This window comes from Hylaeus anthracinus, unplaced genomic scaffold (assembly GCF_026225885.1).
Source record: "Hylaeus anthracinus isolate JK02 unplaced genomic scaffold, UHH_iyHylAnth1.0_haploid 11981, whole genome shotgun sequence".
Classification (NCBI taxonomy): Eukaryota; Metazoa; Arthropoda; class Insecta; order Hymenoptera; family Colletidae; genus Hylaeus; species Hylaeus anthracinus.
The window spans coordinates 7,363,679-7,390,722 of NW_026534329.1; the positions used below are offsets into that span (position 1 = coordinate 7,363,679).

General features: G+C 37.9%; 2 protein-coding genes across 3 annotated transcripts in view; both read left to right on the top strand.

Annotated features, from left to right (window-relative positions):
• LOC128885436 (transmembrane protein 132E) overlaps positions 1–27,044 on the top strand; it is a 186,168-nt gene that overhangs the window by 82,264 nt on the left and 76,860 nt on the right. The window lies entirely within an intron of this gene.
• The window catches only part of LOC128885470 (phospholipase A2-like), an 11,753-nt gene continuing 1,094 nt past the window's right edge, over positions 16,386–27,044 (top strand). Inside the window, exons 1-3 of the mRNA XM_054139536.1 lie at positions 16,386–16,671; positions 18,073–18,232; positions 25,569–25,721. Of these exons, the coding sequence (XP_053995511.1) occupies positions 16,518–16,671; positions 18,073–18,232; positions 25,569–25,721 (467 nt within the window). The 5' untranslated portion in view covers positions 16,386–16,517. The remainder of the gene's footprint in view (positions 16,672–18,072; positions 18,233–25,568; positions 25,722–27,044) is intronic.

Below are 27,044 nucleotides of genomic sequence, written 5' to 3' on the forward strand. Positions count from 1 at the left end.
TTTCTCAGCATTCTATTGCCATAAATTCTAAGCTTAATCGGGTCATCTTTATCGACACCTCGAGTTCCAAAGAATTTAACCCTTTGCACACGAGGCCTTTTTTTCTGGTATCCACCAGCAACTCGAGATGTTTCTCAGCATTCTATTGCCATGAATTCTAAGCTATCTAGATTTGAGAATAAGGTCACCTTTACTTCGCCACAATCATTTTATCGACACTTAGAGCTCCAAAGAAATGAAACCTAAAGAAACATTAGGTATCGTAGATTTGCTGCATGAAACCTACAATGAGAGTCACCTCTCGAGTGCAAAGGGTTAAAGTGTATAAAAAGATTGATGCAGTACATCTGTGTGCTACCACCGTTACAGAATGATAAAAAGACTCTTGCACGTCCTCCTACTGCTTGAATCGAAACAAAAGACAACACGATACGACACTTCTCGAAACCGCCCGAAAAGTGTCGAATACATCGATCAATCGACCGACGCGACGTTTATACCGATCGAAACTCTCTTCACGTTTTATTCGAATAGAGTTTTGTCCATCTTTGATTTCTGCGATTATCGTCTCTACTCCAGTTTCACCTTTAGAGAATCTATTTCTAATCTAATTCGTCTAATTTACTATTATTTGTCATGAAGAACTATTATTATAACGAATTAATTATTTTATATTAAGAAATTGTGTCAAGGTTCATCTGCAACGAAATTCGCACCAGGTCCAAAGCGATTAATACGGATAATCGAGGTTACAGCGTAATTTCTATTAGTTCCCATCCAAACATCGCAATCACTCGAGAGATTTGGCCGCAGCGGTGATGTTAATGGGTCAAAATAACCGAGGAACGATTAAATCCGTTAATCGAGCCGATCACTGTAAATTAATTCAGTCTTTGCCAGGCTTTTTTATCCCTGTTCAGCCCTCGCTTCGTTATTATGAACGTTATCCATGACCTGACGCGGCCAGAATGGCGCCAGGAAATTCGAGCCTTGAACTATCGGATTCTCCTATTTTCCTAGCCGTTCTCGCAGGATTTTCCTGTGTCTGCGAGAACGGTGGAGCAACCTCGCCGCGAAACAATAAACGTTGTCCGTGACCCGATCCAATGCTTGGAGGATTACTCTCGAGATATTGCCAACGATATTTTTACACGCTGCATGCGTTTCTACGTCTATATTCGTCTACCTTCCTCTCTTTGCTTTAAACAAACGATGTTGAATAAACGGGTCGTTAGCCTGAACTAAGAAAAAAAATTCAGTCCAGGCGTCACGTTTATTCGCGATATGCATTCGTGCACAGCACGCGATTCTGTATCGGATTACGAACCCGCGATACAATTTTTTTTCTCAAATAAGATTGTTCTCAGATAACATTTTTCATTGTTTTTCATTTTTATTATTATTATTGTTGTTGTTGTTGTTATTAAAATTTAATTTTTTTTCTATCGGATAATTATATTCATTTCTCGAATTAGTAATGGAACCTAATCCGGGTTCGTGTATCGGTGTGACACTACTAATGCAACGACAAAACTTTTTTTATTTTCACTTTCTGGAAGTAAAAATTGTACCGTCGTATTTATGTTATTTTTATAAGTGAAACGATACCAAGCACGGTATAGTTTAGTGCATATTTGCGTGTTTTACATCCCGAAGGAAATAAATTATTATCATTTCTAAAATAAACAAATATGGACTAAATTGTATCATGTTTGGTGTCATTTTAATCAGAAGAATACCACAAACACGACGATACAATTTTCACTTCTAAAAAGTCAAAAATAAAAAACTAGTTGCATTAGTAGTTTCTCACCTACGTGACTCTTTAATTTCTGGGATCTCCCTTTCTTTCTTTCGTTGCTTCTCTTTCGAAAGAACGGTTACTAGCTCCTCAATTTCGGTTCTTCTACACAATAATTCGTCGTTTTCTGTCCCGAGTTACAGTGAATTACAGAGAATCTACTATAAAAGGTGAAACCCTCAGGACAGTTGACTATTTGATCGAAACTATACCTTGGCGACAAAACGGCTCTCGGCGATCAAAAATCTGTAACTTTAGTTCTACTGGAGATATTTTAATGATATTTGCAGGAGTTTTGCTCCATATTATGGCCTTTAAGTTATATCAATATAAAATATATTAATCTAGAGGGTGACGAAATATTTACATATAAAGTACAGTGTGTTGAATATCTTAGCTATATGTTACATACTTTTTATAATTAAAATTCACATCAAACCTGTTAATAAATATGAAAGAAAAGAATTCGATTACTTAAAAATGAATACATACATGTTTTAACAGTGGAAATAGGTTAATCAGTAGGTGACTGTCTTTTCTTTTCCGTACCTCAGATGTTTCAGTCGATACAGTTAACAATGCACATTTTCACACTCATACCACGAGAAAAAGAGTAACGAATAGAACACTACGTGTCTCTCTGCTTTTAATTTTATTATGTTTTCCAAAAAGAAACTAATTGCAATTGGTATACTCATTACCACGACGAAACTAAACAGATATGAACGTTACCTTTAGTTTTGTAATTGTAATGGATAAAATTCAATCTTGCAGTTGGAAATAGAAGTGAATGTTGAGTAAAAAATTATTAGGGTATATGGGATTAAAACTTGTTAAATAATAACACTTAAAAAAAAGAAAGTATACCGAATAAAAATGTTAACTTTACCTAAGTATTTGAAAACGATTCCCGTACATTCCCGAGATATCATTAGTATCGTATGAAAGGTTGAACCTTTCTCTTTTAGAAGCAAAAAGAATTAGCTGCTACTTTCTGCTACTTTTATAGAAAACAGCGATTAAAGTAAACTCTACATCGCGTGACCGTTACGGTCACTACTGGAAACTCGCTGTATTACCGAATTAAAAATGTTAACTTTACATAAGTTTTTAAAGGTGAGTCCCGTCGAGTTCCGGGGTATAATCAGTATCATATGAAAGACTGAACCTTGCTCTTTCAGAAGCAAAAAGAGTTGGGCGCTACTTCCTGCTACTTTTAAGGAAAACAGCGATTAAAGTAAACTCTACATCGCGTGACCACTATAGTCGGTCGGTACTACAGCGAGTGTTCAGTAGCGATCGTAACGGTCGCGCGAGACAGAGTTTACTTTAATTGTTGTTTTCTTTAAAAGTAGCAGAAAGTAGCAGCTAATTCTTTTTGCTTCTGAAAGAGAAAGGTTCAGCCTTTCGTGTGGTACTGATGATACCCCAGGACTCGACGGGACTCACCTTTAAAAACTGATGTAAAGTTAAAATTTTAATACGCTGTACTTCCTTTTATTTAAATGTTATTATTGAACAAGTTGTTAACATTTTGACTTGCTTTATGCATTGAATACAATCTATACTAATCCAGCAAGCTTTATGATTCATTGGAATGTCGTCTTTCCGAGCAGAGTTTTTCAGAATCGTACATTGAAGTTAGGTGTGACATCATAAGCATTTCGCTTCAACGAATTTCAACTGACTTTGAATGCGCACCAGAGCTAAGCGAGAGCAAATATAAAAAAAACGGATTGCGCTACATTAAACAGCAATTTGTTCTCTATCTATGTACTTGAACAGAATTTTTCCATTTTTCAAATTCACGAAAATCGATTTTTGATCGCCGAGCGCCGTTTTGTCCCACTGCGCGTCGTCCGTGAGCCAAGTGTATGCAAATGATCGAAGCAACCGCTGACCGTGACTCGTGACAACGTGCGCTATTTTCTTAGGAAAGATTGGAGTACCCCCCGTTCAGCCATCCGACAGGTATCACGCCTGGCTACCTGAGGACCCTTTTGAACGTGTTTGGTCGCGCGGAGAAAGTCTGCGTCAGCGTCCTGTTAGAAAGATGGCAAGGCGTCGCTTTGGCCGAGTCAACCCTCTACCAGATCTTCCTCGTAGGCAAATTTTTGCCCAACAGGGAGTGTAACTTGTACAAATTCCTCGCGATCGCCTGCGGATTCTTAGGTAAGGTAAGCCGTCTGGAGCCGAAAATAGAAACCCGCTCACGACATTCTCCCATGAAATACCTAAAATAGAGCGAGCCTGTATGCTATCCGTTCCTCTCGGACACCCTTCGCGCGTGATCCCGTGCTTCATCCCTTCTCTTAGCTCGTATAAATGATATTTTTAGACCGAGTCGTTAATCGATTCTGTCCTGGCGCGCGGAGCCATCATCTAAGGAACGTGATCGATGAAGGAGATTTGTTTCTTTTATCGCCTGCTGGCATTAACATAATCTGGGACGAACAGAGATGGCTTCTTTAGGTTCGAGCTCGGAACAACTTGAATCGTGTTGCTGACTCTTGGGGGTTGTGAGGGTTAAAAAGTGTTCCGCGTTTTGCTTACGTGTTGTATGAATGGTGGGATATTTCAAACTCGACAAGTTGGAATTATTCATAGTCGCACGGGTTAATATTTTATTTCAAGTTTTTCTTACTATCGGCAATGGCGTGAACTAACGTTAAATGTTGAATAAGAAACCAAGATTCACGTGAATTTTTTTTTGAAATATACTATTTATTTTTGAATGCATTAGGGGGCTATGCTAGTTCGACTGCTTCGGAAATGGAATTTTGTATTTTTTGTATTTTCTTGGAGTATAATACGTTCAAACTATGATCCCGAAGTATTTTTCATGTATACGAATAAATAACAGAATTAGAGTCAATGTAAGAGGTATTCGTACAGCAACAAATTTAAAATAAAATGAATAAGAGAATAAATGAGAGGTTAACATTAAAAATAGTAAACTTTAATTTACGTAAATTCTATTCTAAAAATATGTTGGAATGATGGTTAATTATTTCTTCCCCTGAAATTTATTAATCAAATAAATATATGAAGTTTTATTTTGAATTGATTTCTATACAAATACTTATTACACTGACTGTACAGGGTATACCAAAAATGTTGAAGTTCCTTAAAAAGGGTGGTTCAAGGGGTGATTTGAAACAACTTTTTCCTTAGCGAAAATGTTGTCCGAGGCTTCGTTAAGGACGAGAATATTTAGTTTAGATATTCGAGTTGTGTAAACACAAATTTAAGCTTGACAACGTATTATGGACTAGCAACAATCTGAAATACGGATTCAATAGAAGAAATGAGGAAAGTTATTTGGGCTACATTACGTCACAAGGCCTTTACCCCTTTGCAGGCCGAATTTTCTGATTTCGGTACATTTTCGTCGAGGCTCACTCGACATAGGACCGCAAAGGGTTACCGATAATAAGCCACGACACATGAATGATCCTACCGGAGTAGTCTAACAAGGTGGAAGTCACGGGTGTTGCAGTCGCTTTTGATACGACACTCTATGAAGATTTTTGTACGCATGTAATACTGCAATACTATTTTGATTTTTTTCATGTATACAGAATAAGAATATTTTTGATTTTTTTCGTTTAAAATACTACAATTTGTACATATCGTAGACAGCAATTTAAACAAAAAAATTCAACTTACTGTTTTAACATTAGTTGATAGACACGCAAAGTTTCAAAACAATGCATAGCATAGTTACGTACATAAATATTCCAACAATCGCCTCATGTTTCTCTCGCTAGACTGGCATAGCCCCTTAATAGACGTATTCTTATATCTTCAAAAAAGTATTAAAACTCTTAGGTTAAAAATCGATCAGTTTTGAAATGATAAATTTTGTGCGAAACGCCCATATAATCGTCACAGCGTGTATTGGCTGGAATCGAAGCTTGTGAAGCACTGGTGTAACGGATGGAAACGTTTTGGTTTCATTGTATACAATCCCCGGCGAAATTTCCGTACAATTCAATTTCCATCGGTCTCGGAGCGAAACAAAATATTCCCGGGCGTTAATTGATTTTTTTTTTCTCACCGTTCCGGGAAACAATTTTAGGTAGCGCATTGTTCGCGACACGGGGCGCCGAAGATACATAATTGGCGGAATGTTCCCGTAGGGCCCGGGCGCGTATTTAATTCACGAACTTTAATACGAATCAATGAATCATCGTTACTCCGGATAGAATTAAATTAATCACCCGGCCATTGTTGCCGGGACTATAATTCGCGGCGAGTTCACCTCTCTACCCCTTTGTGCCGTGCAGAATCTATTCGAAACGATGATATACGTGTGCGAATTGCTGACGGAAGAGCCAGAAGGCGGATCGGCAATGATACCGCTGCCGACGTTCATACGTCTCTACGGATATTTGGCAGGACTCGACTGCAGCGGCGAACATCCTTGCGTGTGCGAGAAAGAGGACGCGGAGGATTTTTCTCGTCCCTGTGGCCCGACTTTCGCTTCCGATGAGTCCTTCAGCACGTGCGATTCAAGATTGTATCGTGTGCCCACCGCAGAGACCGTGGAAGAGGTAGCTTCTCATAGAGTCGTTAAAAGGTCGATTCAGACTACACGACACGTTCCGGCACCGACACGACAAAACATTCAAACACGCGTTTTAATGGAACTATTCACACTATTCCCGTCGACGGAACGTTCAGGTCGGTGTCTGTTAGGTGCGAATAGTTCCATTAAAACGCGTGTTTGAATGTTTTGTCGTGTCGGTGCCGGTACGTGCCGTTGCTGGAACGTGACGGTCCGTGTCGTATAGTCTGAATCGACCTTAACACGTTGACACCGGCGCGGTTTTTCACTGTCCGCGTGGTGCGGCGATGCGCCATCAAGTTGCACGATGTATGACCCACCGGTCATGCGAGCCGTCGTCAACGTGTTAAAGCGCCGACGAATTCTTTCGATAGTGGGCTGTTTAGTCCAGGGTTAAAACACTGGGTGAATAATGCGCGGCAATGATTTCCGTGTGAACTTTGTCCTCAGGATAAATTAATATCCACTGGCTTTGGCGAATGATTAGAGTTTCAGCAATAACACAGCAATGGGAAATGTGTCTGGCAGGTTTGCTACGTTTCCACTGGAATAGTGTCGATCACAGGTATGCTTCGAAAGAAAAGGCAAAGGGAACCACACTTTTGTCGTAGAAATGTAATAAATATCAGCCCTAGCAGACACATTTCCATCTATTTTACAATTGCTCAAATTTCCGAATAAAATATTATTTCATTTTTGTTACTTCGTCTCGGCATATTCTACGTCAAAAAGTAAGCAGGAAATGCCATGTATACATGCATAGATCTACGAATGCTGTGTTAAAAAAGTATATCATTGTTTGCTCCGGTAAGTAACAACAGCGTATAAGCCCACGTACGGTGCGTACGCAAATCTCAATATTTGTTATGATACAACGAGTAGGAAACGGTACTCTATCGAACTTGTTATTTTACCTGCTATCAATTCGAACTATGTACCGATATAAACGAAGTTATTGCGATAACACTACACAAACCGCGAGTACACGAACACGCTGTTGACATTAGAAGATTGTAACAGCAGTGCCTCGAAACGTTCGAGTTCGAGTCTCTCAAAAACATGGCTTCTCAGTACAAAGAGACTTTATTCTTAAGGGGGTATCCTGAATTAGGAGGTCTAAAAAAGCGGTTTTTCGTGAATTTTTGTAGGATGGAAAAAAATAATTAATTCTATCGAACTTTTTATCCTATTTTCGTACATATTTGAGTTGTTTGTAGAAATTTTTCCAACAAGAAATATTCAAGTTGAGTCGACTGTGACGCACATTTGTAGAACACCTCACAATTAGAACCTCCTATCGGCGGGAAAGATGCAGGTCGTAATTTTGGTTTGGCACAAAAAAAACTAAAAGAAATTTTCATTTTCATACATTTTTCTTCTATGTGAACTGAGAAAAACCCGCAAAAATGGTGAAACGTGAAATTACTGCAAATTTGAAAAAAAGAACGAGTTCTTTGGGTAAAAAGAATCACTTTAACTTGATAAGAAAGTTGTTTAAAATTTTGTTTGTATGAATTTTTTTTAATTCACTCAAAGAGTCAAGGATAGTGGAATAAACTATGCGTTTATGGGACTAATTCTCACTTTTGGCTCCCGCTATATCGCGGGCCACACGGTGCGTAGAATAGACTCCATCGACAGCTTATTCGTGGAAGCGAGTCATTTTTTGGATCATTCGGGCTCGGCCGCGATTAACGAAACGAAAAATATACCGAGCAAATTCGAGTGTTCTACACCTCCCTTCGCCTCTCGACGATAACCAAACATAATTTCGTTAATAACGGACTGATGCAAATGGAATCGCGCGCAATCGAAACGGCTTTCCCGGAAAATAATTACTCGATGCGCTGTCGAACGCGCCGTTTCCATCGTCCGAAATCAGCCCGGTAACGACTGAACCGCGTGCGGCGTAAATTTACAGAACCCCGTTACGATTGCGTAGCGCGTTTCAATTGGGACGATCGTTGAGTCAACTCTTCCCAAATCGATCGAATCGTTCGACTCGATGGCGAGCACGATTTATCGATGCCTGGTAATTAACCCCTATGTCAATACCTGAATATCTGGGTAACCCATTTCAACTTTCTTTCGAAAATCTCGCTGTTTCCAATTCAAGTTTCAACGCGTTCAATACCTGCTTTGTTTTCTTTTTCGTTCGCGCCATGATGTAAGGATATTCGCTGTATTAGAATGCATGGAAAAGTGGTTCGAGTGAAATTTGTTTTCCCAACAACATCGTAAAATCATTCTTTTTCAGTTGTTAAAGGATGATATTTAGATACATTTTTTTTTATTTTCGAGCTTTGAAATAATTAACATAAGAATGTAATTTTTTACAATGTACAAGGTGTCCCAAAAATAAAAAATGTTAAATTTGGGTGATTAATTCTATTAACTCGTATAAATGGAGCATCGATATATTTTATTCTGATATACGTTCATATTGGTCGATTATTTTATTATAATTTATTTAAATTTCTTGGAGTTCCTTGAAAGACGTGGTTCGGGGAGTGATTTGAAACAACTTTTTCCTTGCGAAAATGTTGTCCGAGGCTTCGTTATGGAGATATTAACAAAAAACTTCGATCAATCAGAGCGCTAGAATTCCCGGTGGAGCGCCCGCAGTAGAATAGGCCACGCGGTAGACAGACGCAGTAGCATAGGCTCCGCGCTGGACAGACGCAGTAGTATAGACTACGTGCTAGACAGCCGCGCTGTGATTGGTCGAGGTTTTCTGTTAATATCTCCTTAACGAAACCTCGGATAACATTTTCGCTAAGGAAAAACTTATTTTAAATTACCACTCCTTTCAAGCACCTCCAACATTTTTGGGACACCCTGTATATGTTAGTCACCGACGATGAACATTGACGCTTAACATGTTAAATGTATATTATTTAAACGTTTCGTTTGGCAAATTTGATTATTTTTCACTAAGTTATGGCCGTATGAGAAATATAAAAAAATAGACAGAAATAATATTGAGGTAAATAAACTAATACAGAGTATCGCAGTTTAACTCTTTGAAGTTAACTGGGTTGAAAACTATCCCATCTTTTGCTTGCCTTTACTATTTTATTTAGTTTTTCATTCATACAGCATTACTACAAACTAATGCTAAAAGTATAATAAGTGGATTCAGAAATGTATACAAGTCAAAGGCGTTAGCAAGTTGTTGACACTTTCCTTCCGTGCAGTTTGAACTTTACTTTTCTTTCATCAATCGTGTGCCAAAAAGAGTTAAAGAATACTCGCAATTATCTTCCGTGCTATTCTTCATTCGGAAAAGAATTTCAAATAGAATTTCTTCTGTTTCGAGGACGAAGAGTAACGAATTCCTTTTTCTAATTTTGATTCTAATCTTACCGGTTTTGATTCTACAAAACCTGTGCAGTTCCTGTATAATTGTTCCAACTTTACATTTTTTCAAAACATCTGAATAATAATACTCGACCGTCCGCGTTTGTAATTTACTTTTTCATATCTCAAGCGATTCCGCTTCACTTTCGTGTATCGACATAAGGGTTGACGCCATTTCCGAGCTGCTTTTCGTGTATGTCACCTGACGGGCCCCCGGTAAACGTGTCATTTTCAATCGAACTCGGGTCAGGAGGAGGATACCCAACTGGATGTTTGCGGACTGGCTCCGAGCGAAAGCCGATCTTCGGAGTACCTCCAGGTTCTGAAGGATTACGGCGTCGACGGGAGATTGTCGGAAATTGATGAAGTGCATCAGGAGCAGACACTTCCCTTGGAGGGGGTCACGATTCACCCGATGGATCATCGCGAACACGAGCAGAAAAGCGAGGTTCGTAAATAACCGTAAGTGGACGACAGGGGTTGGGTAACGCCAACATTCTAGCAACGCTTCGAATGAAAAATGCAGCTCGGTGATGAAAGTTTCACTGCTTAATTATGCCGGGCAGCGACTAACGATATATAACGCGTGGATCGAATATCTAATTTTCTAGGCCCGAGAAACTCGGATAAACCGCCGCGGGTATTTTCAATTTTCGCCCGGGGAACGAGTTCGAGGTTCTTTTTTTTGCTTGCTCGTCGTTCGTTCGATGTTTCGTCGGTATCGATCTATCGGATTGCTTTTCGACCGCGAGAGTCGACCGAGAGAGTTTACCGTGGACTCTAGAATGGAAGCCTGTGGGGAGAATTTTAGCATGTGCTGGCAAGATTGGGATCGTCATTCGAAATAACGTGATATCCTCTAAAGCAGGGTTTCTTAAACTATGGATCGATTAGTGCAATTTTGGGGTCGCGAGATTTTAATGTAAAATATTTAATATTCTCTCCAATATTCTCTTTTATTTATGTTATTGTAAAACATCCAGTTTTTATGGAAACTAGGGTATATAATTTTTGTAACTATAATAAATACAATTTTACAACATCTTGTGCAATTTTTAATTTCATATTTTTGTATGTTTTTAAAAAAAATTCTAAAACTACATTTTTTCGTATGTGTGTATATTGTTACCTAATCAATAAATCGTCACAACATTTTTACATTGATTTTATAATTTTTAGACTGCGGAAAAAATTACAATCATAAATGGGGTCGCGATTGAAGAAAGTTTAAGAAGCCCTGCTCGATGCAGACTTTAAATTCACTCTAAATCCGTAGGCAGAAATGAGTAATGCAGCACATCATCTTGATACTAATGATATCCATACCACTTATAAGTGACATATGACTTGTATCGAGATCCATCCATCTAAACCATAGTTTCGTGTACGTGTACTCGCTGAATATTCAAAACCGATTTTCTCGAGGACGAAACCTCGAATGAAAAAATTTTATTTCTTATTTTCGATTTCCTCATTCATACTGAATCACCTTCTTGTCGGTTGTACCCACCGATGCTGGGACACCCTGTATATCGTCCGGTGAACTTTCGTTCCGATGCTACTTTTTTAAGAGAGTTAAAATTACAAATTGTCGAATAATGTTGGGATTTACAACAAAACATAATTTAAAGACACTATAAATCAATACAAAAACGTCCAGTTGAAGCTGACATAATATTACTAAATTATTCATTTATTGTGAATACATATGCTGTCCTACCGATTCTATTTAGCTTCTGTTTACATTTATTTCCATAAGCTTCGTAAATCATTACCAGCAAAAGCGACTTTCAATGTGTTTACATAAAATGGGACATGAATATGTAAAGTACACGTTCGGGTGTGTCCAATGTCGGATTATCATTTTCTCTCGCACTGTAAATTACGCACAGTCCGTAAAATCGTAGTTTCTTTTATTTTAATTAATCTGCGACATTCGCAGGCTTCTATCGAATATTACTGATCAAATTAGAAACAACGAAACACGAACAAAATTGATCATTAAAAAAGATACTGCACTGCCGTGTAAAATAACGTAGGTAAAAGAAGCGACAATCGTATTTACATTCCACGAATCACTGTCATAATCAGTTTCACCTGGCATGTGGAACAGATAACAGATCCTTTATTGTAAATATACTTGAAGTGGAATATGGCATGTGGAACAGATAACAGATCCTTTATTGTAAATATACTTGAAATTTCAGCGGAAACTTTGGAGCCTTTTGTTTCTGGCTTTCCGCGTTGCGTGTAGTAATTGGAGCTTCTGATACGATGACACGTTCATGAATATTAGAATTTAATGGATGGATTGCGATCGTCATTCGACAAAATGTCATGTCTCATAGAATGCACATGTATTATACGAATCCATGAAATTGCAATTCGGTTTTGATCTAAACTGCGAATTTCGACAAATTCGATCAAATAGCGTTGTTTAAATTAGAAATAAGGAGATGGAATACGCGCGTGTGTACATTGCGGCGCCCCGTAGGGATTTGCGGCACTATGCGGAATTATACGCACGTAACTTGGACGTATTTGCTGCCGCCACGTTACCGGAGGTACGTGTGCAGCGCGGCATTTATTTTTGAATCCACGCAACGCAATTGCGGCGCCGCTGTGGCGCGTTTAAAACACGGATGTGCGCACCGGGCCTAGGATTGTACATTCATAAGACACGTGGCGACCCTGAAGGGATAAGTCATGTAAAGGGTGTCACAAAATTAACGCAAACATTTGAATTCGCCACCATTTTTTAAGTAAATTGTTGGCAATTCTGGAAAAAGAACAATTTGACAGCTGAGAGTTTAGGGTTAGTACAAATGAAGCATTATACGATACAACAACGTGTTTTCATCATTGAACAATATTTCAAAAATAATGAAAGTTCGCAGTTCGAAAATTTTATACAACATACATCCAAAAATATATATATATATATACACATCGATATACATGTCGAATTGAGTAACCTCCTCCTTTTCGAAGTCGGTTAAAAATATGGTAAAAATAGTGTTTTAACCTCGTCAACTGTGAAAAGATTAATTGAAAACTTCAGGGAGATTGAAATTTACAATTCTTGTTCAAGACGCCGCGCGCCGAATTGATGTTCGTGGGTTTTCACCAACACTCTCACGCACCGCTTCGTGATTGACATTTGAACGGGTTGTTTTTGGACGACTGATGTGTTTAGCGTCTCCAACCGATCCAGTCTCCCCGAATTTTTCAATTAATCTTTTCACAGTTGACGAGGTTAAAAGACTATTTTTACTATATTTTGTATAAAATTTTCGAACCGCGGCCGTCAAACATTCATTATTCTTTAAATATCGTTATTCTATCGTATAACGCTCCATTTTTACTAACCCTAAACTCTCAGCTGTTAAATTGTTCTTTTTTTCAGGCTTGCCATCAATTTTCTGCAAAAATGGCGACAAATTCGAATGTTGCGTTAATTTTGGAACACCCTTAACAATTCGTCATTCGTCATCTATAATTCCATATACGATGGAAGCTCCAGAACGAATTAATCGCGTGAATCGGGAACTTATCCCATATAACATTTCCGGCACAGCTTACGCTTGCGTCCGATGGACAGAAGCCTGAAGAGCTACCCGAAGATCAAGATCGTCGAGCCGTCGATCAGGATTACTTTCCCGATTTTCATCCGGACGAATTGGATCGCAACGTCTACAGCCTAGATGACTCCTCGTTTGGCTTTACCGGGGAGGAAGGCGACAGAGAAACTATGTCGTTCGAGGAAGTCGACGACTACGAGCCCATCGGTCTCGAGGACATTCTTCATGGCATTTGCGAGTGCCTGGAGCCGGTCCGTGAGCCACAGCGCGAGCCAACGCCTCCGCCACCAGATCCGTTCGAAGAGTTTCTCGAGAGAATGAAAAACGAGGTAAAGGAAGGCCGTCTGGAGACGGTTTTTCGAGTGCCGGGAATCGGTCCAAGGGTCTCGACGAATCGCGTCACGGCTGTGGGACTCTGGTTGGCGGAGTGTGGTCGTCGACAGGAAGGGTTGGTTGGACCCCGAAACATCAGGCACTTCCTTTGTCCGGAACTACAGGACCAGTGCGAAGACGATAATATCTCTTGAAAGCACCCGAACCGTCTAAACTGTTTAACCTTAGACCTGAGATTACAATAATCTGTTTGTTTGTTTCGAAATGTATGTCTGGTGATTAATTCGTATTGAAATTTTATTCGAATAACAGATAACGAATAGAATAAAATAACAGTTTATAAGTAATGCTTGAAGATCATTTCTTGCGAAATCGAACAATTTTTGGCGCAACATCTTGGATGTTTACGAAATTTGAATACGCTGTAGTCTTTGGTGATATTTAAATGTATCTCAAAGGATTTTTAAGAACTTTGAAGATTGTCAATTTTACATCTGTTTAGAGTTTTGTGCTACCTTCTTTTTCAATGATTTGTTTAAGGTTGGATTAACGTCTAGGTTATTAGCGACAGTTTAAACAGAAATATTTTCAACCATTTTTGAAAAGAATTGTTTTAAACAGATACTTTGTTTTTGAACGATGAACACTTTTAAAAATATGAAAAAATACAAGAACCGCATTTATCCTCTTTGTGGAGAAACTTTCAAAAAGATGGAAAGATTGAAAATAGCTGAATTAAAATTAATTTAATTGGCACTAATCGGCAAATCGATCGCACGACACGATTAGCGTTCACATTAAATCAATGTGCATTCAACTATTTTCAATCTCTCCATCTTTTTGAAAGTTCCTCCACAAAAAGAATAAATGGGTCTATATTCTCATTTTTGTTTTATCAAGCTTTTAAAAATGTACATTACTGCTTGATTAACATTGACGTTAATCGATGTGGTAATATCTGGTTGGCCAATCCTTTATAATCAACACATGTTACATCGAAAACCGAGAAAGGGTAGTACATCACGATCCACCGTGTCAAACACCATAAACGGTGTACGTGCACGGAGACTTGTGATCGGTGGCCCGTATAAATTCAACGTACCCGTGTTTCTTGCTCGGAACACGACGCGTGAAGAGACACGTGTTGCTGCGATCTGTGTATTTATCAGAAGCCCGATACGAACCGCTTGCCGTTGCTAATCCGTTATTTAAACTAACGAGCTACGTACGTGGTAGCGATCATTACGATACACAAGGTAAATAGAACACGGTCCGAAAATAAAATCAAAATTAAAAGCAAAATTGTTACACGAAATTAAGCAATCGGAGAAAGATATAATTCAAGCGGCAAGAAATTTATTCGCAATAGTATGAGTCACTATGGTAAAGGAAATACAGTATTGTCTCGAAATAAGCAACTCGGTCGGGACCGGCGAGTTGCTTATTTCGAGACAATACTGTAGAACCATTTTTGAATGCACTGGTAAAATGTCTGAAACGACTATCGCAATGCTTTGATAAACATTTGTGTAAATGTCCATTGGTTCAACCTAAGAAATCACCCAATATTTCATAGTCTGTCATTCTATTTAAATCGCGATATATAATCAAAAGTGTTTCGGATAAAATTTGAGGTATGTGCATCAATAAGAAGGCAGCTCCATTTTTGTTCGAATTTTTAGGAAATTAAAAATAAAACGTTTTAAAATTCAGATTTTTGGAATTTTCGTTCTTTTTCTTTTTCATATCATAGCATAGGTACCTAATTATGAAATTATGTCGGTCCTGATTTCATCTGCAGTTTGGAGCTGCCTTTCTATTACGTCCCGTTCTAAAAAGCACTTGAAATTTAAAGGATTTTTCGAATGAGAAGAACAAAATTCTCTCTCAAACACGTGTTTATTTTATTCTTAAAACATTTAGCAATATAAAAAGACAAAAAATACAGAATACAAAAAATTGTAAAATTAGTGCAAAATTCGTTCTTCTTCCTGCTCTGTCTCCGTCAAATCGACATCATCGATTTTTCTAGTGACCGGAGTTGTCTCCTTATTGCACCACAAAAATGAAAGGAATTTTTTAAACTCGTGATTATGTTCTAACCTCAAAACCATAAAAAAATCTAGCTGCCTCCTTATTGCAGCACACCCCTCATTTGTATCGCTCCTACAAACCTATAAATTAGTAGAACAAATACTCGAGAAACACATTTTAAATTCAACCTGAAAAAAAAAATTCTTGTCAATATCTCAAGCAATATTTGTTAAATACGATTACAAGCGCCACTTTAATCCGTTTTATTAGTGATGTGATCTATATATTTGGCAAATAAACACATAAATAAACAATCTGTAAAATATCGACGGCGTTCTAGAGGCACTCGTACGTAGTTAATAGCTATGAAACGAAACACAGCTATTAATTTGCCGAAAGCACACCCGCTGTCTGCCACTTAACAGCTCGCATAAATTACAAGCTACCAATCATGAAATTTATGCGCGTCACAGTTTACGCTTCGTATTCCGTCGACGATCTTAGTCACACATCAACTGATTCGGTAGTCCCGACGTCTGCGTACGTGCTCTTTCCGCGTTTAACGAGTTTCGCAGGGAGCGATTACCTGGGGGCGACACGCAGCGGCCACCCATTTCGTACGCCACGCGTGATTCTCGCGATTAGATGAGACGAAACTGGGTCGAAACGGTGGGAAGGAAGTGCCTTTTCATATAAATCCCGGGAACCAGTCGGCCGTGCGTTCTCGTTCCCTCTGAACGTGTCGCCGGAAGGAAACGTTTTTCCCGAGCAGAGGCACTCCGCCACGGTCTTAGGCCTCCTCTTCGTCTTCTTTTGTGTGCCTTCTTCACGCGGAACGATGCTCGTCTTGGGACCGTCGGCGATCCTAGCGTTATGGCTCTCTCTCGACGTCTCGGTTCACGCATGGGTGATTTACTATAGAAACCAGAACACAGACGACGGCAACGACATACCGGTGACACTGGAACAAAGAATGAATCTCATATTCCCAGGTAAGATGGCTCGACCAGGGACGGGTGAAATTTTATAGCAATAGGCGACGAATGGAAGCGAATCGGGATTTTTAATCGATGTTTATAGTACGCGTAGGAATTAATTACGTCCCTTTGTATTCTTATTTATTCGTTATTTTGGTACATAGTACAGTACAGTCTTTATGTTCGTATTAATTGGGAGACAAAAGTGGATAAATTGATTTTCAGATAATAGAACAATCACTTTTCTGTATTAAATTTCAATTCGTATAGAAACTGACAAAGTTGATCATTTGTTTCAATATTTAAGGATCTCGTATTTTTTTCGTTAATAAATCACATAACTTTGTTAAGATATGTAATCGTGCACAGTTCCATTCTCTTTGTGCTTCGAACCACCAAGGACATTTTTCAAATGCCACGAATGCTTCGGCGTTAGATGGCACATACTCATCATTACTTTCGCTTACTGTTGCACACGTTGAAAGGTTGTGTTTGTATTTTATTTATTTAAAAAAATTGTGTACGCAATTCGGATAACAAAATATTTGGATATTAGGATAATGGGGGTTCGGATACGGAGGACTGTACTGTATCAACTTTCTAAGTCCTTAACCTGATCTCTATTGCAATATACATAGGGTGAACCAAAAGTTCGTACATTTTTTACGTTCTTCCAGTTTGTGCAATTTTTTGAAGTTATTATAATTGCTTTATATGCAAGTGTTATACATCATTTTGTAGCTTTTGAAAAGCTCTTTCATATTTAATTATTAGCTAGTTCATACATCATTATTTGAGTAAAATCATGGAAAATTTTGAGATTCCAGTACTTTTACCTCACTACTGAAAGCAAGAGTTTAAAGCTACTAAATATAATACTTCTTTTCGCTGCTTCAACGCTGTGCATAGACTTCATGTTTAATTATTTTAGTAAAATCAAGGAAAATTTTGAGATTCCAGTACTTTTACCTCACTACTGAAAGCAAGAGTTTAAAGCTACTGAATATAATATTTTCTTTGCTGCTTCAACACTGTGCATAGACTTCATATTTAATTATTTGAGTAAAATCATGAAAAATTTTGAGATTCCAGTATTTTTACCTCACTACTGAAAGCAAGAGTTTAAACCTACTAAATATAATACTTCTTTGTGCTACTTCAACACTGCATCGACACTTTTGGAGTCGCTTGCTTTGAGAAACACTAGCGTACAACATCGAGCAATTATCAAGATGAACTTTCATTCGTTCTTCGTGAAATACGGTTTGCGATTGTTTTGGACAAGTAACGGACCAAAAGTTCATTGGTTTGGTCGTATTCAAAATTTGAGAGCGTAAAAGATCGAGACGGGGTGATCGGTGTGATGGGGTCGTACGTAACGAGGTTTCCCGTTCTCTTGCAACTTCCTTCCGGCAGGGACGAAATGGTGCGGAAGCGGTAACGTGGCGACGAGTCCGGACGACCTCGGGAAATTTATGGAAACCGACGCGTGCTGCAGGGAGCACGATATGTGCTCCGACGTGATCGAGGCCGGACAGAGCAACCACGGTCTGACTAATCCCACATTCTACACCAGGTCTCTTTCAAAATATCTTTTTTTTTTCACCCAGGTTTTTCCTTTATAACTCTTTTAGAGAATTTTGTATGGTTAGAGACAATTCCCGCTAGCTAAGATCGTCCTCTTTGATCTCCACCCCAGTTTGAGCGTACTCTTCATTACGAACTAAAATATCTTGTGAGCTAATTATTTTTTTTACCACTTTATCTTAGTATTTTTTTATGTAGAATGATGAAAGAATTCAATCTATGGAAAACAAAGACTCTGATAACGGAGACGCTAAAGACACTGATAGCGAAGTTATAGCTTGTCACTATTATTTGAGCCACCCTGTATACAGCGTGTCCACCCACAGGGTGTCCACGAAAAAGTGTTACAAACGTATATTTCAATAACTATTGATGATACGAAAGAATTGTTCACGTGTAAATTCCAGGATAGAATGGGCTTTCTATTGTGGCGTAACGAAATTTGTTTGTGTTATTAATTTAGGAGATATCATGGTAAAGTTTCATTTTTTAAATGGAACTATATTTTTGGGAGGGATCATGCAGTAGTGTTTTTCAAGACGAATTCATTAAGCTGTAATGTTTTCACCCGATTTTTATTAGTTTACAAGATATAACGCTTCGAAAATTACTGGTTTTCAGTGGAAAAGTCTCGGTTTGAGTGACCAGTCGCAAAAGCGGTCTTATACGTGGTCACTCAAACCGAGACTTTTCTACTGAAAATCAGATTTCGAACGTTATATCTTGTAAACTAATAAAAATCGGATGAATGCATAAGAGTTTAATGAATTTGTCTTGAAAAGCACTACCGTATGATCAAAACGAAAAAAAAAAAATATACAGTTCCGTTCAAAAAAACGGAACTTCACCATGACATCTCTTAAATTAATAACATAAAAAAGATTTTCTTTTCACCACAACACAGAGCCCATTGTATCCTGCAATTTAGATCTGAATCATTTTTTCGTATCATCGATATTCATTGAGTTATGCGTTTGTGACACTTTAACGTGGACATCCTGTACATGCTAAATTTAAACTCTATCGGAAGTGCGGTTTTCGAGGTATTGTGTTAACCGTACATGATAATCAGCATTTCGACAAAAACGCACTTGAAGTTTCGTGTTCGCTTAGCCTAACGAAACAGTCCGCGATATAAACTGTTAGAATGAAAATTAATGAAACAAAACTATTTTTTAATCTAAAAAAGAAAGAGTGCCTCCTTTAAGCTATCCAGATAGATTTCTGTCTTCATTTGTGATAAAGACAAAAACGCTGAACCAGGACTGAGCAAAACGATCTTTTCGGCAGACGTCGAGCACGTAAATTAATGGCGCCACCAGTTAGCGTGCTCGACATCTTTAGAAACGGTCTGGATATAACGTTGCATGTATAACGATAATTCCATCACGCCTTTAAATTTTCTTGATACTGCGGATCTATGAACATAGATTTATTAGCATGGAAATACGGAATCGCTCGTGTTCGTGAATCAACAGAATTTTTCTTATTCTGTTTATCAAACGAAATTAAGTCGACGCGACGTATATCATTGAAAGCTCGCAGAGACTTCATTTACCAAAAAGATGAACTTGTACCAGTTTCATAATGAACGGCTTATTTATCTCCTATTCGTTATTCAGCATTTTCATTTAAATAGGAATTTTACCCGTCTCTGTTTCAAAGAACGCAACGGGTGTAGGATAGTGGTTTTACATCACAATAGCCGTGATCGACCAAAACTCTTGGAGAGGATTATAGTCGGGAGTGTTTTCCCTTGGAACGCGAAGCCGCCGGCGACTGTGTCTTTCGCGAGAGAAGTTTCTTTCGGCATGGTCGCGTCTCGAGGCGGTAGCTGCTTTTAAATTAGTTCCTATTCCTCTGAGCGATGCTTTTTTCTTAGTCGATGGGGCGGTTTTCCTGGCAAAGAAGCCGGCTTGGTTTTGAAGTCTGACGTGTTCAAGCCGCTGAACGTTCGCCGCGTTCTATGCGCGGTGACTGAGTAATCCATGACGCCGCATACTATAGCGAGCTGGAAAGAATATTAGCGGTACAGCAAAGAAGCAAGAGGGAATTCTCAGTTGTCTCCACTCGATGCCCGCCATTCATGCTCTCGTAATCCCCTTACTACACGTTAACACCACTCGCTTTGCATCATCTTACTCCGTCTCAACGCGTGCATTTCTCATCTTTGTTACTTACAAGGGAGCATATTAAATAGCCATACCCCGATTTCGATCGAATTTACATGGGAGGTAGTTCTTAAAAGTATATTTGACACGTATTTTTTTTTTTTTTTATGGCAATAGTCCATATTGAAAGGGTGAAAACAGCCTCTAAAGTGGGGGTGGACATACATGATTTTTTAAATAACTTGTAAACTAGAGGGCCTAGGATAACAATTTTTCTTTTAAATTATGCGTTTTTGAAGGCTGAGTTCACTCATATTAAAACAATTTTTTTTTTCTTTTTAATTTATCTCGTTAAATGTTGTTTCTCATTGATGAAAATTTATATGCGTAAACTACAGGTTAAAATAAGGCGTACATGATTTTCGAAATTTTGTTTTTCACCAATAATTATATTAAATGGGGAATTCCTTCTATCGCGCTATAAGTATGCTTTTTTTATCATTTTTTTTTTAAAAGTATGCAAGATTTTAAGTTGAAATTTTACACACGCCTTTAATACTCTTTTAGAATAATGTACAAATTTTTATGAAAAGATTTGTCCAAAAATATAAATGTTACGGCAAAATATCAGCCGATACATTAAATAAAGTAGACCAGTCTTTACTTCCTCGATTTAAAAAATGCTGTGATCCAAATGGTTGTTATATCGAACCATACCTGAATTTTACAATTATTTAAATTCAAATATCTCCTAAACGAATAGCTTTTCGACATACGTAAGTCAGTGCTTTTTTAGAAAGAATGTCTAGCTGCATCGCTTGATGCATACAAAAAGTATCTCATTCTATTAAACAAACAAAGTTGACCTTCATATACAGGGTGTCCCAGCCTAAGCGATACAGAGCTCTGACTCCAAAACTATCGGCCGAATGCAAAACTTCAAATATGGAAATTGCATGGTAAAATGGGGCTCATGTTTCAGCGCGAAGGAATTTTTATTAACTTTGTTATTTAACGTGATATGATGGTCAAGTTTCGTCTTTCAAATGGAACTATATATATATATATATATATATATTTTTTTTTATACCATGCGATAGTACTTTTCAAGACGAATTCATTAACCTTTAATGTATTTTTCCAACAAACTTCGAGTGTAGAGAAGGACAGCGAATAAAGAAGAGGACGGAGCGACGTGCGAAAATGGCGACCAACACCGGGATTATTTCGGTGAGACAATATGTAGTAAATGTGTTGCGAATTACGTCGTGTTTGGTCTCATTTTAATCAGAAAAATGTCGGGAATACGATGGTAACAGTTTTATAACAAAAACGGTAATAATAAAAAAAGTTTGATCGTTGCATTAGCATTGTCTCATCGAGATATCCGATCCCGGATTATCTTACTGTCCATTTATCGTAAAGAAACTTGTGCATTTAAGGAGACTGTTGAAGTATATATGTATACTTGACGCGTCTACCTACGGAAAAACTAATAACACCAGAATATGCCTCACTCGATACCATTTAAGTTTTTTCTGAAACATTTTTAGCTCCATGCCACAATACCGAAGTTATCAAGATGTCGAAATTGGCTGAGACACTCTGTATATTTTATTTAACATGAAAATCAACGCTATTAACGTTATGAACGTTTCAATGGAAACGTGTAATTGTAGCAGTAGTAATATGCCAACGCCGAGTCCTCTATCCGTGCATCAGTCAATAATTCATGCGAGGAACGAAACTATCCTTGTTCGACCAACCGACGGATCGCGTTTAATTTAATTTACTGATTTCAAACACCAATTATGGGTTTCGTATTACAATAAATGGCTGTTTATTATAGGTCGGTGAATTTGCCTAAACAAATACTATTATATTATGAATCAAAAGGTTCCATTTAAAACAGTTAATTTGTTCTCGAATCTTTCCCACTACTTTACTCACAATGAAATCATTTACACCATACAATTAGTCCATTTGACCCAAATAACTTTTGTAGAAATATTTTTCTCATAACTTCATCCCTTTATGAGATATTTAACCATTCCGAATTAAACGGAACATCCTGTATATCTGTCTAAACTATTGTTATAAATGATTTCGTATAAAGGTCGTTAATAAAGGCACAGAATTAATTTCTACACCTCGTATAGAAATGACTGATATTACAAGTGACATATTTCAAGAATTGAAAGAGTTTCTGAGAACTATACTTTTGATAACCCGTGATGAAAAATTTACAACGCTTTAAAGCCTTGCATACGCTTTTTTCCTTCCCCTAAAAAATGCTCAAAACTGGAGAAATGTAAAGCGAAAACAATTCGTCCGTGGTAGAAATACAAACACAAAGAGAGAGAGCGAGCGAGAGAGAGCAAGAGAGCGAGAAAGCATGAGAGAGAGAGAGAGAGAGAGCGAGAGAGAGAGAGAGAGAGAGAGAGAGAGAGAGAGAGAGAGAGAGAGAGAGAGAGAGAATCTACCCCCTGGTACCAGGAATTACTAGGACACTTTGCGGCCGTTCCACGCGAGCGTTAACGATCGCGATAATGCCGAGTTCGCGTGACGCCCACGCGGAATTTTTGTGTTTTACCCGACCGAATGTCCAGCGTTCGGTGAGAAATTGCCCGGCGATTAGGCGTAACGTGCGCGCGAGTTGTAGGCGTGTCGGTCCGGTTGCTGTCTCGCATGAATCACGCGCGACGAATATCGAACGCCGGCTAAGTCAAGATCAGCGAATGTTGCCCATCCGATTCGAACGCGGTGGATCAATCCCGTCGGGGGTTCGTGTTTTTCCTTTTATAGTTGTTCGCATAAAAAAAAAGACGTCAGGCGCGAATCTCTTTGAATTTACCCGAGGATTGTATTTATCGTGTCCCAATCCGGCGCGTTTTAAAATAAAGGGTTTAGGGACTATAATGTAGGGTATAATACCTATTATATTATACAGGCTGTATTTTACTTTGATAGACCTAACATTTTTAAGTTTTTTTTTTTTACATAATCCTGTAGATTTTGTCGAGAAAAATCGGAAAATGCTAGTTTTAAGGCGATGACTTCTGAATCCACTGGTTCGGAAGTTACGAGCAGTTAAAAGTGGCCATTTTACTGCATTTGACTGGCACTTTCGACGCCACATTGTCTTGTAGCCATATTCTGTCAGTAAAACAGATTCTCGTTGCTGGCGGACTACATTATGTACTATTTTTATATCGTTATACCTATTTTTTAAAACTGCCATACTTCGAATTATCAGAGTTGCTTTGGGCCTATTTTCTCGGGGAGAGGGTGCGCCCTAGAGTACGAATTCAACTTTTAAATTGTCTGTCAAATACAGTAAAAAGATTCACCTATAACTGCTCTTGACTTCTGAACCTCGCCGAAATCTACAGGATTATGTAAAAAAAGCTTAAAAGATTTAGGTATCTTTCAATATTCTGACGTATAATACTGAAATATTATGTCGTTTTCAGGATTATGCTGTATCTCGATGGAATACTCAGTATTATACCTATTATACTATTATATAACAAGTCCGTTAAAGTAAAGTTTAACCTCGCCAGCTAGACATACGATGTTTACGACGATACCTGTTGATCAGTGAGACAATACTATATGAGCTGTCTACACTTGTTTACAGATCTTACAAAGTTGAGTTTGTATGACGCCGTTAGTTGTACGAATTCGGTCCGCCTGTTGAGTCGTTAGCACGGAAAACTCCGTTGAGATGTCGTGTTTTCCGAGCGGACGAGAGTTGAGGAAACTACATCACTCACGCACTCCAAGAACACTGAGCTATACATTAAATCTAGATGAGCTGACTATGGTAGGAGTTTCAGAGAACTTATCGAAACACTTTGAGACGTCTGTCACGTTGACTTACTAAAGCCAGAATGGCTGTCACGCGCGTGGCGTGGTCGCGTGACGAAAAAGGCCCGAGAATCTATGGTTGACATAATGCGCCAGCTGTCAATCGATAAGTCAATCGATTAAACGGCGTTAGAAACGTAAAGGCGTTTCTTGGTCTAAAAGCTAAATCGCAAACAATATTTCTACCGCGGTTTTATGTCTACCTATTTCAACCAGAAAGTGTGTTTGACACCTTTGCTTTTTAATGCAAATAACTAGAAACAATTGAAGACCAAGGGTGAAAAACTCATTATCCAATTGTCCAATTTTTACCGAAATTGAAATATACATACCATCCAGCGGAAAAAAACGGCCAGGAATCGATTTATGCAATCGAAAAATCGATATAATCAACCGTTTTGACAGAAAAGGGACGGAAAAAATGGCTGTAAGGGGAAAAAACTAATTATGTCCAATTTTTACCGAAATTGAAATATGCATGTCATCCAGCGGGAAAAAAAGGCCAGGAATCGATTTATGCAATGGAAAAATCGATATAATCAACCATTTTGACAGAAAGGGTGGGAAAAAATGGCTGTAAGGGAGAAAATCTAATTATGTCCACTTTAGATAGAAATTCGTTTTTGTTTGTGTTTTAATAAAAGGTGACCAAGCAAATTTTTTTTTCACTTGATTCTTAAACCGCTTAAATTGAACTTCAAATCCATATTGTTGCCGAATTTTTAAACCACTGTTAATGGTCTTAGAAGTTATGCGAACTACAATCACGATTTTGACCAAGTTTTAATTTTTGGACATGAGTTTTTCCCCCTTGGTCTTGAATTCTTAAAAAAGGTATTTCATTTTTATATCTTTATTTGGCAACGTGCAGAAAAGTAATCATAAATCGTAATGTGACCTAGTAAACTAACCTTAGTCTTTGTAAGCAAAAATTTAGTCTTCGTAATCGGTAATCAATGTTGACTTACTGGGTCAATGATGAATAATGAAAATACCCTATCCCATTGAAAGAAAAAGAGAACGCCAATGACCTTGTCTTTTTATAGAATGTTCCCTATCATTACATGTGCCCCTTCAAACAGTAGATCGTTTTCCTATAGATTTTCTTTCACAGAACCATAATTAACGAAGGTATTTAGATGTTTCCATTTAAACATTGCACCTTGTATGCTTTCAATGACACCAATGAAAGAAATCGATACTTTTAACGTGTCCAATGGGTGAATCACTCTGTAACCGTGAAAGATGTGTGGGAGAACAAGAACGGTTCGTCCGCAGTTAACCGTGACAGAGGAAAGCAACAGGAGATTGACGTAGGAAACGAATCGAGAATCTGTTTAACAGGTTGCATTGCTCGTGCGACGAGAAGTTCATCGACTGTCTTCGAAGATCGGAGGACGGCGCCGGTAACACCGTAGGATATTTCTATTTTAACGCTCTAGACACCAAATGCTTCCGCGAGGATTATCCGATAGTGGGTTGCAACCGCTGGACGACGTGAGTGAAACAACGGAATTTCTACATTATACGGTTTTACAGCATATCGATCGCTTTCTGCAATCTGTGCCAGGGATTTTTTTTAAATTAACGTGGTAACTGTTTTTCTCCGTTTTGCCTCTCAGCGAATATTCGTTAACATAGCCCTCTGACCCGCATATGGATCATGGAGTCTGAACATAATATAATACACGTAAAATTAAACTGAGTTTACGTCATCATTTTGCTGGTTTAAAATTTGTTCAACAGGATATATTATTTTGCAATTTTTGTTAATGTAAACGTCAATGGTCTGTATGTATCATTTTTATCTCAAAACTATTAATCGTACTAAGTTCCATATTTTTTTTTTTTTTTTTTTTTTTTTTTAAATTGTTTTCGTCACGAAGAACTGACTTTTTGAACGATGTTTTCTTTTTGCCTAAAATGTCGTGTTTGCGTCATGAAAATTAAGAACCATCGCCTGTTTGTGAAAATTTATAATAATATCAACGTACTTTTTGAAAGTTAAAATACTATAGAAAATAAGGTTATTATCAGCAGAGGCGACGTTTTATAATTGACATCGTAATGAGCTTGTAAAAGCCGTGACGCGGCTCGTTTTCTGAAATCCGTTTCAGGAAATCCACTCACTCGTACAACAGCCACTGTTAGCGGATCGTGGCGTTCTCATTATATTTCAATGAACCTCTCTTTGTTAATTACAAAATGATGACTTGATCTCGCCCTAATTTAACATGGACTACAGCACAATTCAATTTCAACAAAATCCCTAACGTCAACTGCAGAAAGAATCAATTTAGCGTGTAACGACTTTTCTGCAAAAACTTGCTTACCAGTATTTAATTATCGTTCTCTAACGAATATTTGGCCATTTTCAAACAAAATATGAATAGCTATCGTTTTTAACTGGGCAGAATTTATTAGTAATTTTGTGTTAATATCGTCATTTATCATAGACATTTACAAAATTATTTTAAGAACATCGAAAAATAATATGCTCGTATTTTTTTAAGCACCCTAAAGTTCTCGAAATGGTTAGTGACAGAAGGAAACTGTTTTTACAAAAATTAAATGGTTGGCACGTTACATAAAAATGTTCATAATTGACAACAGATTTTTATAAATTTTGTGAAAATTTCATGCAACATGTTTACTTTCAATGTAACAACAATTGCTTATATGACGAAGAAAATAAAATGTTTCATTCTAAAAACAAACATATACTCGTATAACGTATGAGTACATATAAATGTATACTCACATAACGTAAAACATATGAGTATATATAAACATATAATCATATAATATATAACATATGGG